Here is a 13970-nt window from a genome sequence, read left to right as displayed (position 1 = left end):
GGATAATCCAGATCTGAAATACAGAGACCATAAAGAGATAAAGACACTGAGGCTTGTAAAGGGCTCCACATCTGGTACAGCCAGGTGTTGATAGCAGTCTGGGAGAGAGATGAATTAGGGAATATAACAAAGTGAGGCAAAGGAGTGGCACAGCAGGTCCCCTTTGCTTTCCCCCTTTTGGGAGCTTTCCTCCCAAAGCAAGTCCTTCCAGACCTCAAGAGAGAGGCAAAGAGAGTTGAATTGCAATAAGATGTCACCTGAACCTAAGGAGTGGTGCTGAAGAAGTCTGGTTGATATGCAAGGACGATGGAGACAATTTCTCTTGACGGCAGCACATGCTGTTGCGTAAAATTAGACGTGCGATATCATTTAAATTGGGTCCTGGCTGGAAAAGTCACTGTAAAAATGGTTTTATAGTTAGTATTAACTGCCTGCTGATGCCTTTCCTAAGTTATGCTCCCATTAATAAGCAAAAAGGCAGATTTTCCTTCAGCGTGTCTTGCATATTCAAACTTTCACTTGCTTTGCTTGCTGGAAAAAAAGTTTCTGCAGACTTCATGCACTGTCTTAATGAATTAATTGCTATATTTCCCTCATTGTCCCTTTCATCTTCCAGGCTGAAATGGAGGATCAAGGAACACAGATTTAGATTTCTCACTGAAGTCAGGGGATTTGTTCTGATTCATAGTGCACACTATCAGGAGGAAATGTTCCTGTGTTACCTCTTCTGGCTTCTTGAGATGCTTTGCTAATGTAGTTTCTCTAATTTAGAGAGTTTAGTTCAGTCTGAGCGTTCTCAGGCCTTACTTGTAGCAGTTCAGGCCAAAAGCAGCTCTCATGACCATTTTTCCCCTCAGGTCCCACTTAGCTTGAGACTCACTAGCTTGTGTTATGATTTCTGCATAAGACATAGCAGTTCTTTCTATGATGGACATGAACCCTGTTCAGCCTAATCACAGGCAAGTTGAACAGTATTGTGTGTTTTGGAGACACAGCCTGTCAGCAAAGAGCCTCCAGCTCTGGCAACAGCTTCTATTGCTGTCCTTGAGATGATATGCCAATGGTTAATCATCCTCACAGCTAAAAAGCCCAGTTACCCTGTCTAAACATCCAGAAGCCAAACAGGTGTCCACTTTGAATGCCTTTTTCATATCCTTCTTCTTTAAGCAGCACAATTTCTCTTTCCAGGGCTTTGCCAGCAGCACAACTCTCTTGGCTGCCCTCCTCAGGGCTTAGTGCAGCCCATCGCTGTGACAGCAACCTCGGATCCCACCAACTGCCCCCGCTGCCACAGGGAAGAGCACGAGGCATCCAGAAGGCTCTCAGTCCTGGACAGTGCTGGCTCAGAGCAGGAGGATGGAGGAGCCAGTGATGGGGAGGCAGAGGGCAGCCAGGAGGACCAGGGTGCCTCAGCATTGGACAAGGAGGAGGAGGTGGAAGAAGGAGGACGGCTGAAGCTCTGCAGTGACATGTGGCGAGAAGTGAGGGTCAAGCTCCGACTGATTGTGGACAGCAAGTATTTCAACCGTGGGATCATGATTGCAATCCTGGTGAACACCATCAGCATGGGCATCGAGCACCACGAACAGGTAAAGCACCTCGGGGCACACGGGCAGCGTGGGCTGCTCACTGCTGCTGGGCCTTGCTAAGCAGCTGATGCAACTTGGTAGAGGTAGAGACTGAGCAATTTGGACCTCAGACTGCAGCACAGATGGTCCCAGCATGGCTTTGGAGAAAGCCTCAGGATCTTGCAGGGTCTCTTCCTTATCCCTGTACTTAATCGCTTTCTCTCTCTCTCCCCACGTATTTTCCTCTCACCTCTTTTCAATGCCTCTCTTTTCCTCCTCCCTGGCCATTCATCCACTGTTTTTCTTTTTTGCTCTGTCTCCACTTTCTGTGTGCTTTTCTCTCTGTCATCCTCGTTTCTTCCATCTTCCTCATCTCTCTCACTCGTTTCTCTCTTCATTAGCTTACTGAGTCCTTAGTCTATTTGGTTAATTTAATGTGCCCTCTGGGGATGGCACAGACACTTCACCAGCATCTCAATTCAAATCCATCAGCTTGCTAGCCTTCCCAACTTAATTAAGAGATGTCTGAGCACATTCTATCTGTACAAGAAAGGCACCACCTCCAATCTCCAGTCATTTTGGGGGCTCAGGCTGCATGAGCCTTTCCTTTGCCCTGAGAGTGTGAAGTGATAGATAGGTCAGACACAAACAGCAGGTGTGGGCACAGGCTTGACTTTCACACAGTAGTTTGCAGGCAGCTCTGAGTCAGCCATACACTTTAGCCTAATGACAGACTTGTGAGATGGAGAGGAATTGTGTGCCTTTATTTTATAGCTGGGAGACAGAGGCTGTGTCTACACAGTGATGTGCCAACTTCAGAGGGGGTTAAGCACCCATGACCTTGCGTCTGCATTGCTGGTTGGTAGCTCTGCTGCACTTTGCATTGAATGGTCCATGCTGTACACCCACGTCTCAGATCTAAGCTGCCAGTCTGAATGTGGCCAAGAGTCACTCCATGTGTCTGCCCATGTCACAAAATAAGAGGCTGCTGCACTACTGAGATGCTGACTCTATTGAAACTCTGGAGCCAAGGTGAAGTCTAGTCCTGAGATCAGTCTCAAGCAGCAAAGAGACAGGCAGTGAGCCCAGTTCAAGCAAGGCACTCAGATTTGTCCTGTGCTGTATCAGGATGAAGATACCTTGAGACCCAGAGTACCTTAAATTCCCTCTTTGAGGCAACACAGTGTCTGAGCCAGTATTTCAAGCCTCAGATGTCTGGATCCCACCCACGTATCAAGCTTTAAACCAATTTTCAAAGCCCAGCTAGTTTCTGATACAAGGCTGTGACACCTTAATTTGATCCCAGAATTCAAAACTGCGCTGGCTGCTTCAGTACCAGAAAAATACTGGCAGGAGCCCAGAAGAGAGGAGAATGAAGAAGATGCTGGAGGGGTTGACTCATGGAAATAGATAAAAAAGAGCAAAGTATTTATCACATAGCAGAGAGATGACTAAGGGCTGGAGCCCAGGACAATTTGAAAACTGCCCACTGATATTTTAAAGATGTGATCACCAAGCAGGGAGAGCCATTGTTCACCCTGGTTTAATAGACACAGCGTGAATAATAGTTTGACAGAAGAATACTTGAGCTGGAGGTAGAGAATCCACTCTGATGATGCCTCTGCAGTGTTTGTACAGCCTGCAGCAGAGTGGGATCTGCCTCTGCAGCCTTGGGATTTCTAGTAGCAGGTTCTTAATGATAGTCCTTAAAACTGTACTATCACTTTTTATCCATAAGTAGCTGGGAAAATCTTGTGACCCTGCATGCTGTTTCTACCAGAAGAACTGTCATCCAGACTGATCATAACTGAAAAATGTGGTGCAGCCTGTTTATTCAAAATATGTACTGAATTCTGTTTTCCTGGCACAAGAAGACTAAAACATATTCAGACCATACCATGAATTTTGGGCTCTTTTCAGTCAGCAGTTAATTCAGAAGCACACAGACATTTGTACCTCCCTTTGCTCTCCTTCAGTTTTTGTCAAACTGTGCCATCAGTACATCTTAGTCTGGTGCTTCAGTGCCTACATTTTTTCCCTTCCTTTCTCTTTTTCCTGTTGTCTTTTCTCCCAAAACCACAAATTTCACAGAACGAAATTCAGCAAAGCCCCTCTGCCCACCAGGATCTGTGATTTGCAGGGTGACACCATTCTGTGACTGAAGAAGTTTCTGTTGCTTCAGCTCCTTCATCGTATGGATGTCTTCTCACCCAGAGCTAGTGCCTGTAGAGACCTCTTGAACCTTTATTTTCTGGATATCACAAACCCAGCCACTCTCTGGGAACATACCTGGCTGGGCAGCTCATGGCATGTGTGTCAGCACCTTGTTACTCCACTTTTTCATGGGCTATTCACCAGCAAGCTGACCAAAGCACCCACAACCATCAGGTTAATGGGTGAGGCACAAGTTTCAGTCTTATAAACACAGGAACCCAAGGGACAGAGCACATGTGTGAGTGTTGCCTGTCTTGACCAAGAGACAGAATGACGTGAAATTAAACTGCTTGTTGTAATTCAGGAGTTTCACATTTACGGGGTTTTTCTTCCAGGAGACTTAACCTCAACAACCCAAATAACTTTACTCATATTCAAATCACCTTGGAATTTGTTTTTGTTTAGCTTATTCATCCAGCCCTTCATCCTGTCCTGATTTTGTGGCCAAGGCAGTTTCCATCTTCATATATATTTCTTGTGAGGAAAATCAACTCATTTTAGGAGAAACTACACTTCTATGAGTCATTTTTAATCCATGATCTTAGAACAAGATATCCTTTGTAAATAACTACATTTATTCAGATCCATCAGTGTGCAATATACCATGTAATATTCTTAGTATTAGGCCTTCAGACATTGCTGAAACATTGCATAAGCCACACCCCATCATTTCAAGCTTTGTCCTGCTTGAAACAGTTTTTCAGATCTGCCTCTATTTGAAAATCTCTATTTTTAAAATCCAATGTAGAAAATATTAGATTCCTGTGGCTGTCCAGGAGAATCCCTATAAGAGGCTTACTTTTCTCCTAATATTCACAGTGGGTCTGGTTCTCCTGACTTTTCTCCCTTATTCAGAATAAGAATGAAAAGCTTGTCCCAGCTGAATGTCCCAGACTGCCTTTCATCATGTATTTCTTGAATAGCTTGTTGGACTCAAGCCTCTCTGCCATTAGCAGCCATTTTAGACAACTGCTGAGTGACTTGGTTTATCTTCTCCAGTATCTACTTACAGTTTTCCTTAGCACATAAGATCAGTACTTTATGAGGTCTCTCTGTGTGGATTAGATGATGATCCCCTGTTTCCTAACTAGACCCATCCTGTGGATCAGTACCTTCATATCCTTTAGCCTGTGTGATTTCACTTTATGCCAGCATTTATTGCATTCACAAGTTCCTATTTTACAGTTATTGCTTCTCTTTCTCCTTGTCAGAAACATTCAGCAAATGTCCAAGCCAGCTCATCATACTGACATTTAGGGAGGATGGAACAGTCTCCCTGGAGTGGCAGATGAAACCATGCTACTTCAGCCTTGTAGAACCAGAGAATAACAATCATGTAATCCTGCATTGGTTGTGGGCTGGTGACTAAACTTATGTAAAAGTTGGTATGTTCCACAGCTGATTTCTATGGATGGCTCTTCTAATTATTGCCAAGTGACTTTGAAATGGTGAGTAAAAATAGACAGGCTGGAGAGACCTCTTTATGGAATATTTCTTTTTCATGTTCTTATCACAGAGGCAATGATGAATAGGTTCAGTAGGGCTGATCTGCATAGATCACATCAATTACTATTCAGTTTCTAGACAGTTGCAAATTTACTCCTGGTCAGGAGAAACTTTTCCTGCGGGGGCTTCATGGTGATCTGTATCTTCTTAGCCTTTCTTATGATGCAGAAGTTTCTGTCTGCTGCCAGATAATGGTCTAATTATATTTTTAGTCAAATCTAGCAAAAAACCTCAAAAGTTAGTAAGAAATAGAAAGGGAGAAAAAAGCTGAGCTGCTGCCCTCTATTGCCCCAGTTCTAGTTTCTGATCACAGGACAGGAGTTCTGAAGTAAATCTGAATCATGGTATTTTACTCTCAGTATTTCATCTATGTTGTTGCAGATGAAGGACTTTATTCCACAAAGATGTGAAATAGATGATTTCATGGGTTGAGAAAGAGATCCATACACAGGACAGATTTTAACCATTCTGGTTAAAACACTGGCTCTGGGCATGCCTTGCCTCCTGGGATCTCTGCCCCTTTAAGCCACCCTCCTTAGCCCAATACTCAGCTCCCATAATCATATTCAGGTTTCATTTCTGGTGTGATGGGTAAATCAGTCTGTCCTGGCATTACAATGTGAACATACTGCTTGTGGGGAGATTTCTGGTGTTCCTTCCTTTGTCTTGGACTAAAGTAGCCTTGAGTTCAGTTCTTTCCTTGGGGATGTTTCAATTTGCAGTTTCTAGGTAAACCTGGGAAGAGGAAGAGTTTAGATGCTGAATGCCTGAATGCTGTTTGTGAGAGCCTGGGGAAACCTCACAATTGCAAGGAGACACATCCACTGTGTCAGAGAGCAGCCTGTGTGTGAGTGGGAGGAAATGGAGAGAACCAGTTTTCCCCTGTTTGCTTGTCCTCTCCATCAAGTTCACACTTCCCTGGCCAGAGAAGAGTCCCCTGCACCAGCCGTGTCCCTGACACTCTCCTCATCCCTTGTCACTCACAGCCACAGGAGCAAGGACATTGCCACACAGGACACAACCCCTGGTGAACCCACCCTGCAGCCTTGGCCCCAGCTGATGGCTCTGAACTCTGTCAAATTAGCTCTGTTGCCAGAAACAGCCACAATGCTGGATCTGCCTTAGTGCCTCTCCTGGCTCCTCTCTATCACTCTTTTTATCCTGAGTTCATTTCCTTTGCTCTTCCTTTCCCAGCATTTACTGCTTTACTACACTATTTAAAGCAACTCTCATTCTCTACTTCTTGTGGGTGCTAGTGAGTTTTGTTTTTCTCTAGTTTTTTTATTTTTTATTTATCTTTTTCTGCTTTTATCTCTGCCCATCTTTCTGTCTTTCTTTCTCTGCCCAGTCTTTCCTGTCCCTCTCTCTACAAAAGATGATTTGCTGGGGCTGATAGATGGTCCATTAGAAGCAGATTAACAGGTGAATATTGACTAGAGAAACACATGTCAAGGAGGAAAGGAGAGACAGAGGAACAGGTGACCTTTTCCACAGGCATGGATTTTCAAACATCAGTTGCTCCCAAAGGGCATGAAAGAATCTATGGAAAGCAGAGAGGAGGATAATCCACCATCATACCCTGATACTTTTTTGCATTATTTACTTTCACTGACAAAATGATTTGATTCAGACTGAAAAACTGAAAATTGACATTGGCATCTCAGTTTATCCTACAGACCTCATGTTCTCAGCAGCTGTTGTTAGTGCTGGGTCTCAGTGAAGTGATCTTTATTTGTCCCTCCCCACATGCACTTGCTCATTGCTTCTCTCTCTTATCTCTACTCCTTTCTTCATTTTCAGGGTGTTTTTGCTATTCTGATGGATGGAAATTGATCCATTTGCTCTTTTCTCATTTTAAAGACATGGACTTTTAATAATAAAAAAAAAATTATAAAAAGCTATGATGAGGAATGCAAGAAATTAACAAAGGGCATGGGAAGCCAGAGATGTGAGGAGCAGTTTTGAGTTCATTTGTTCACCTGGAAGGATCTTGGCCCCTGGGGTTCTCAGCAGAGGTTAAAGCAGAACCCAGCTTCAGGAAGAGAACCAGAACTGCATTCCTCCCTCACTTCCACCAGCTGTATAAGTATCAGGCATGGCCAATGCAAAGGCCACCGTTCAGCAAAACAGCAATTTTGCAGACCATGGGAAGAGACCATGACTTCCCTTCCTCATGGGCTATTATTGATTTAATGCTAAAAGTATTGGCTCTGACCTGCAGGGACTCACTGATTTGTTTCTGCAGTGTCAGGAATGTCTATCCTCTCTTGCTCTCTACAACAGGCATTTGCAGTTTTCTCATTCCCATCCATTTTATGTGATGCTTAAAGAGTGACTTGGTGGCCAGGCATAGCTCAGACTAGTGCAAAGGAAGATGCACCCTCTTTATATTTTTATAGTCAATCTTGTGTAATTCTTGGATTTTTCACCTTGTGCATTTGTCTTTCTCCTTTTCTGTCCACTTTTCTGCATTCTTCACCTGTCCTTCTCTCCCTGCCCTTTACAGGTAGGTTTTAGCAATGTGATCCTCCTTGCTGTTGTCTTGTCTAGTTTGATATTTTCTTGGGTAATTATTGAGACCACTCTGAGGATAGAGGCATAAGATTGATAGAGCAAGACCAGAAAATTAATGCATACCAAGGGTTTGGTGGGGAAAGGGGGAGAGAAAAATGGAGAAGTAAAAAAAAATAGAGGGGAAAGGGGAAGATTAATGCAGTAATGTTTAGAGGAAGATGGGGAACTGTTTTCCTGTCATTTAAATGTTTTCAAAATTTCAGAAAACAAAAAAAAAAAAAAAAAACAAAAAAAAAAAAAAAAAAAAAAAAAAAAAAAGAAGTGCCAGCTACCTGTGGAAACCTCAGAAGAAGAAATTCTTGAAGGAAGAGGTTGACTGCAAATCAGCCAATTTTGCTCTCCTTCAATAAATACTCAAGTTCTTTTCACAAAATAAAGCAGCCTTTAGCCAGGGGAGTGGGATATGGGGTGGGATGTAGGAGAAGCTTAGTCAGCCTTGGCTGTGTGAATGATTGTGAGGCTCCTGATCAACTCTAATTAAAAAAAAAAAAAAAAAATATTAGGGCTATAATCTGTGATGAAGGTAGCAAATCTGCAAAGAAAGTGGAGTGCAACTGTTGCTATCCAGCTCCACTCTAGTCTTAGCCATGGAAATTTGCAACTCCCTACAAGCTCTGTTCCCTGGGAAGGGTAATACTTTATTTCCCATAATTTCAGGGCTCTTTCATTTCTGACTCTCTGAATTTGCATTCTCTCTAGCCAGAGGAATTGACCAACATCTTGGAGATCAGCAATGTTGTCTTCACAAGCATGTTTGCCCTGGAGATGATCCTGAAACTTGCTGCTTTTGGTCTCTTTGATTACCTTCGCAACCCCTACAACATCTTTGACAGTATCATCGTCATCATCAGGTGACAGGGGCTTGGGGATCACCTGAATTACAAAGAAAAGAGTACCACAGAGCTTGCATGGTTTCCCAAAAGGGTTTAGCAGCTGCACTGAGAGGAGCTGGGCTGATGCACAAGGCCAAGGACTGGGAGACCAAGATGTCTTTTCCCAATACTTGGTGTTGGTGCCGTGCAAGCCACACAGCATTTCTGTCCCTCAGTTCTCTCCTCTGTAAAGTGGAGGCAATTGCAACCACCCTTGTTAAGTTCACAACAAATATTAGCCGTGAAATATTTCAAAAATGCACAACCTGAAGATGTTGCAAAGGTTTCAAGTTCTTCCATGTTTTCTTCTGTCTGTTCACTTGCCTTCTGTCGTGTCCCTCGTGCTTCCCGTGTCTCTCTGGAGCACAGCATCTGGGAGATCATTGGCCAGGCGGACGGGGGGCTCTCTGTGCTCAGGACGTTCCGGCTGCTCCGCGTGCTGAAGCTGGTGCGCTTCATGCCGGCGCTGCGCCGCCAGCTCGTGGTGCTGATGAAGACTATGGACAACGTGGCCACCTTCTGCATGCTCCTCATGCTCTTCATCTTCATCTTCAGGTGAGCAGCTCACAGGGCTCCGGAGAGCACGACTGCATAACTCATCTTGCCCATTGCTCCAGGCCAAGGCAGCACTGACAAACATTTTTTTTTTTCATAAGGGCTGAACTTGCTCGTGCCTTAAATTAGATTCAGCAGCTGAGGATTTTGGCCTGGATGGGGCAGTGAAATATGGCAAAAAATGCAGATATTGAGCATAATGTCCCATTGCAGGATAAGTGAAGTCTTCTGCTACAGAAAGTTTGTCTGTGCATGCCATAAATGCTCTGATAGCAAGATGTAGATATACGACAGCAAAAAGGACAATACAGAGAACAGGTCTGACAAACAGGTTGGAGGGAATATGTGAGCTCTAAGTCAGCACAGTTGGAAAGCAATTTTTTTTGGTCACCTACAGGGTTGCAATATGTAGTAACTTCTTCACAGATAGCTCCCAGTGGTCTGACTGCGTTGTTGTACCCCTTGCTACTGTGCTGTTGCATTAGATTTTCAGAAGAGTATTACTCTGATGAGTTCATTGTGGTGGCAGAGATATTTATATTTGACATCATCTTGTTCCAAAGCATCCTGGGAATGCACATCTTTGGTTGCAAGTTCAGCCTCAGGACAGACACAGGAGATACAGTTCCTGACCGGAAGAATTTTGACTCCCTGCTGTGGGCCATCGTCACTGTCTTCCAGGTGAGCCCACTTTGCTCTCTATGGCTGGGTCAGGGAAAAGTGAAGAGGGTCAGGAGATGCTTTTTCCTCACTGAGGAGCATTCCTGACAGCACAAAAGGCTGTGGAGGAAGAACAGTTGCAAACAACTGGTGTCTGTCTCAAAGATGGGACCTTCTTCCTTCCTAGGAGATGGTGTGCAAAGGTCACTCATGCTGTGGCAACTCCCAAGTTTGACACTCACCTCAGCACATGACTGTCCTAATGGCTGTTCTTGTTTCTTCTGGCTCAGCTAAGGTTTTTGGTGCAGTGCCACAGCTGGAGAGTGACAGTGGGTGTGTGGTTATGGGGAAGTTCAGAGGCCTGGTCTGGTCCTAATGTGTATTCTTTGACTGTCCTTTTCTGGGAATACCCTCCATGTTCTTCCTTCATGTTTATCTGACTTTCTTGTCCTCTCTTGCAGATCCTAACCCAGGAGGACTGGAATGTTGTACTCTACAATGGCATGGCCTCCACCTCGCCATGGGCTTCCCTCTACTTTGTGGCTCTCATGACATTTGGCAATTATGTACTCTTCAATCTTCTGGTGGCCATTCTTGTGGAGGGATTCCAGGCTGAGGTGAGCTGCCACCAAGGCTTCGTCAGGAACAGAGGTGTTGAACAGGGATCCTTTGTGACACTCTGTGAATACTGGACTGAAAGATTTACAAACTATTACCCCTCTTTAATTTCACTCATGAAGTGACCCTTGTTAGGGTAGTACTCAATTAAACACAAGAAAAAAAGAACAGTGTTAATCCTTGCAAAGAAAAAGGTTCTTTGTAAGGGGATTGACAATTTCTGTTCTGTGTAACACAACAGAACCAACCTTAGGGTGAGCCCTTGACCCATCCAAAAGCAGCAGTGCGGTCTACCAGCAATCCCAAATCACACACAGTGTTCCCAGCGGATGCCTGACTGCCAAGGACAATTTTGCACTTGTTCCAGAAATGGAAGACAAAAACAAATGGTCTTTTCCATTTGAGTTTCCAACTTCTCAATTTCTGTGTTCCAGGGCGATGCCAACCGGTCATACTCAGATGAAGATCAGAGTTCTTCAAACATGGAGGAGTTTGATCAATTCCAAGAGGTCCAGGAAGGCTCAGGTGCAATAGCTCAGTCTTATTTGCTTGTGTCCTGTTTAGTGAGACATCTAAAAGCAGATTCTGCAGAAAATTTACTCCCACTTCTGAGAACTTGCCAGTTTTTACTTTGAACTTTATGCCAGTTTGTGCTGTTATTTGTGGAAAAACAGAGACATGTTGTCATCCTGAGGAATGTGGTAGCTAAGTGGAACAGTTCTTGAATGACCTCCAGAACAGCAACTGGAAGTGAGAAGTGAGCCTGTCTCTGGTTATCTTCAGGGTCACCATTTCAGAAACACTGTATCCAAATCTGAAACCCACATTTGGAGTGGGGATGCCAAGATGGTAAAAAGGACTCAGGCAAATCTGGAAGCCTTGCCTCATAGTGAGAGACTAATGAAGCTTAGAGAAATCAGGAAAGTTACTTGATCACTCTCTCTGTAGTTTCAGGCCATAAGGAGGGAGTTGTGGTGCTAGATAGCTCTTTAATTGAGCAGAAAAATAGCATAATGAGATTGTAAAGGTTGGAAGCTCAAGCTAGACAGATTCAGGCTGAAAAAAGCCGTATATTTTCAAGGAGAGATAATTAACAGTGGGAACAACCTGAGTACAAACTGCCTGGTAAGGTGTCTATCCCTCAAAGACTGAAAGTCTTTCTACAAGGGGTATTATACTTCAAACAGGACTTGGTGGCAGGGAGCAGCAAGAGTAGCTTGCTCTGCAGTGGATGGTGAGCCAGGAATTGAAGGGGACAGAGAGCCAGGCAGGAGGGCAGGGACACACTGCACATTCTTACACAAGGTGAGCAGAGCAGGTCCACTGACACTAGTACAGGTTTACCAATGGTTCAGTAAATACCAGGCAAGCCCACAGTGGTGAGGAAAGTCTAAGGTCAAATCAAGAAGTCCAGTCAACAAGACAAGATCAGGATCAGCAAGGTACAAGGACAGGCACAAGCATGCTCAGAGCACAGCTCACACAAGCACCACAGGCACATTTCTGAGCTTAAACTCATGGATAACACATAAACTGGAGCAGTGGCTCCAGTTTCTGGCTCACAGTTTTTTCCTGTAACTTAGCTTTTTTTCACAGCAGTCCTATCCTGAGTTACATGGTTGCACCATACCAGAGCTTATGCTGAATGCAGGCAGTCAAACCCCTGAGATGGCAGAGGAGGAAGAGGTTGCAGAGGTGTTAGTGGACTCATGGCTGTCTGTCATGCAGACATGGATAGGTGACCTACATTATGCAGTAAGTGAAAAATGATTGCTTCAGTCCTTTCAGGCATTAAAATTCAATACCCTGTCCTCTCCATGCATCTCAAAAAATGCTGATGGTCATCTGCAGGACTTAAGATTTCCCTAAAAAGTGTCCTGGATCTTACAGTCGAGGATCAGTCATTTGAAGAAGTGCAGTGTAGTAGGACAGACTGGAATGCAGTTTTTGTATGCAGTATGATTGCAGGAATTTTAAGGTGACTTCAGTACATGGATGGTATGGCCATCCCTACATCTCAGTCTCTTGCCCAGTGTTTCAGCCTAACTGCTTTGAGTAGCCAATCTGACAGCTGGTGGAATTTGCACCTGAAAGCACCTGAAGATGCTGGTGTCTGCCCTTGGCGGGCAGAAGCTCTTGTCCCTCTGTTTGCCTTCATTTTCTGCCTGACAATCTGAGCTGCTTGGCCACCACTCTGCTTCTCTGTCTGTCCTCAAGGACAGATGTGGTCGTTTTTGGAGGCTGAGAAAATTACTTTAGGGCCTCCCCAGCTTGCACTGCCTTTGTCACCACACCCTAAATCAGAGGAATTGATGTTGATTGATGCTGAAGGGCTAACAATCTGTTAGCTGCTGTTAACATGCCTAGACATCAAAGCAGTCACTGGACAGCGAGGAACCCACCTTCTTCTTTCCTCATTCTTCTTTCTGCATCTTTCCATTTAGATCCCAAGCTCTGTGCAATTCCTGTGACACCTAATGGGCACCTGGACCCATCCTTGCCCTCTTCCAACCCACCAGTGGCTTCTGGGGGGGTCACCAACTCCTCACGCAACTCCCTGCAGCTTGACCAGATCCGTGTTGCTGTTGGCTCCCGGAAGAGCAGCGTGATGTCCCTGGGCAGAATGACTTATGACCAGCGGTCCTTGGTGAGTGAGGGAGTGTAAATGTGTGTCAGACCCTTCTTTTGAAGGCCAAGATCTTTGTTGGCTTTCTGCCATCATCTGGGGATTTCTTGGAAGGATTGCCCTGCTGCTCTATAGGCTTCCAACACAGCTGCGTTGCCTGTCTTTAGAACCCAGATCAGTTCACATTATTTTTCTATATTTCCAGATTTTTGAAGTCTATTTCCAGGTTTGTTATCTATATTCCTTTGAGTGTGGGAGAGGGAGAACACCAAGAACACAGTCTCCCTCTTACAGTGGAACATGTTTTTCCTCTTTGCCTTTTCCTTGTTTTCCTAGAGTCAAGGACACAAAATGATGCCTTGAGTTAAAAGGTGATGCCAGAAACACCAAGTCCCATGACATATGGGATTGTAGCAGAGCTTTTGTAACAGTGGAAATCTTGTCTTTGAGCTCCTCATAGCACATTCTGCTGCCCCATAGCACTTCCCTAAGAACTGCAGGTTGTCTAACCCACTGCATCTCAGACCTGTCCACCTTGTAACATCAGCTTCTGGGCTTTCTGGCATACACAGCTCTGGGGAGTGCCTCAGTGCTCAAAGGGTTCATGCCCCTGTTATTTCCAGACAGGGAGTGCTAGCAGCCATGTACTACGTGGTACCTTGCTCATATGGTTGGACTAGGCTGTAACCAACAAGCCTGTTCCTCTCATTTCTCCCTTTTACTAAGACTGCTCTCAAAGATAGTGAGTGAGATGATCCATCACCTTTTACCTTGTGT

At 44.6% G+C, this 13970-nt stretch overlaps 1 protein-coding gene across 1 annotated transcript in view; it reads left to right on the top strand.

The window, feature by feature from the left end:
* The window catches only part of CACNA1I (calcium voltage-gated channel subunit alpha1 I), an 84163-nt gene that overhangs the window by 41313 nt on the left and 28880 nt on the right, over positions 1-13970 (top strand). The window contains exons 8-14 of the mRNA XM_079303515.1: positions 1189-1589; positions 8562-8713; positions 9104-9289; positions 9853-9970; positions 10411-10566; positions 11002-11092; positions 13012-13214. Of these exons, the coding sequence (XP_079159641.1) occupies positions 1189-1589; positions 8562-8713; positions 9104-9289; positions 9853-9970; positions 10411-10566; positions 11002-11092; positions 13012-13214 (1307 nt within the window). The remainder of the gene's footprint in view (positions 1-1188; positions 1590-8561; positions 8714-9103; positions 9290-9852; positions 9971-10410; positions 10567-11001; positions 11093-13011; positions 13215-13970) is intronic.

The sequence above is a fragment of the Erithacus rubecula genome (genome assembly GCF_903797595.1).
Source record: "Erithacus rubecula genome assembly, chromosome: 4".
Taxonomy (NCBI): domain Eukaryota; kingdom Metazoa; phylum Chordata; class Aves; order Passeriformes; family Muscicapidae; genus Erithacus; species Erithacus rubecula.
Note: the sequence above shows the minus strand (reverse complement) of the source record. Positions and strands in the feature narration are given on the sequence as shown.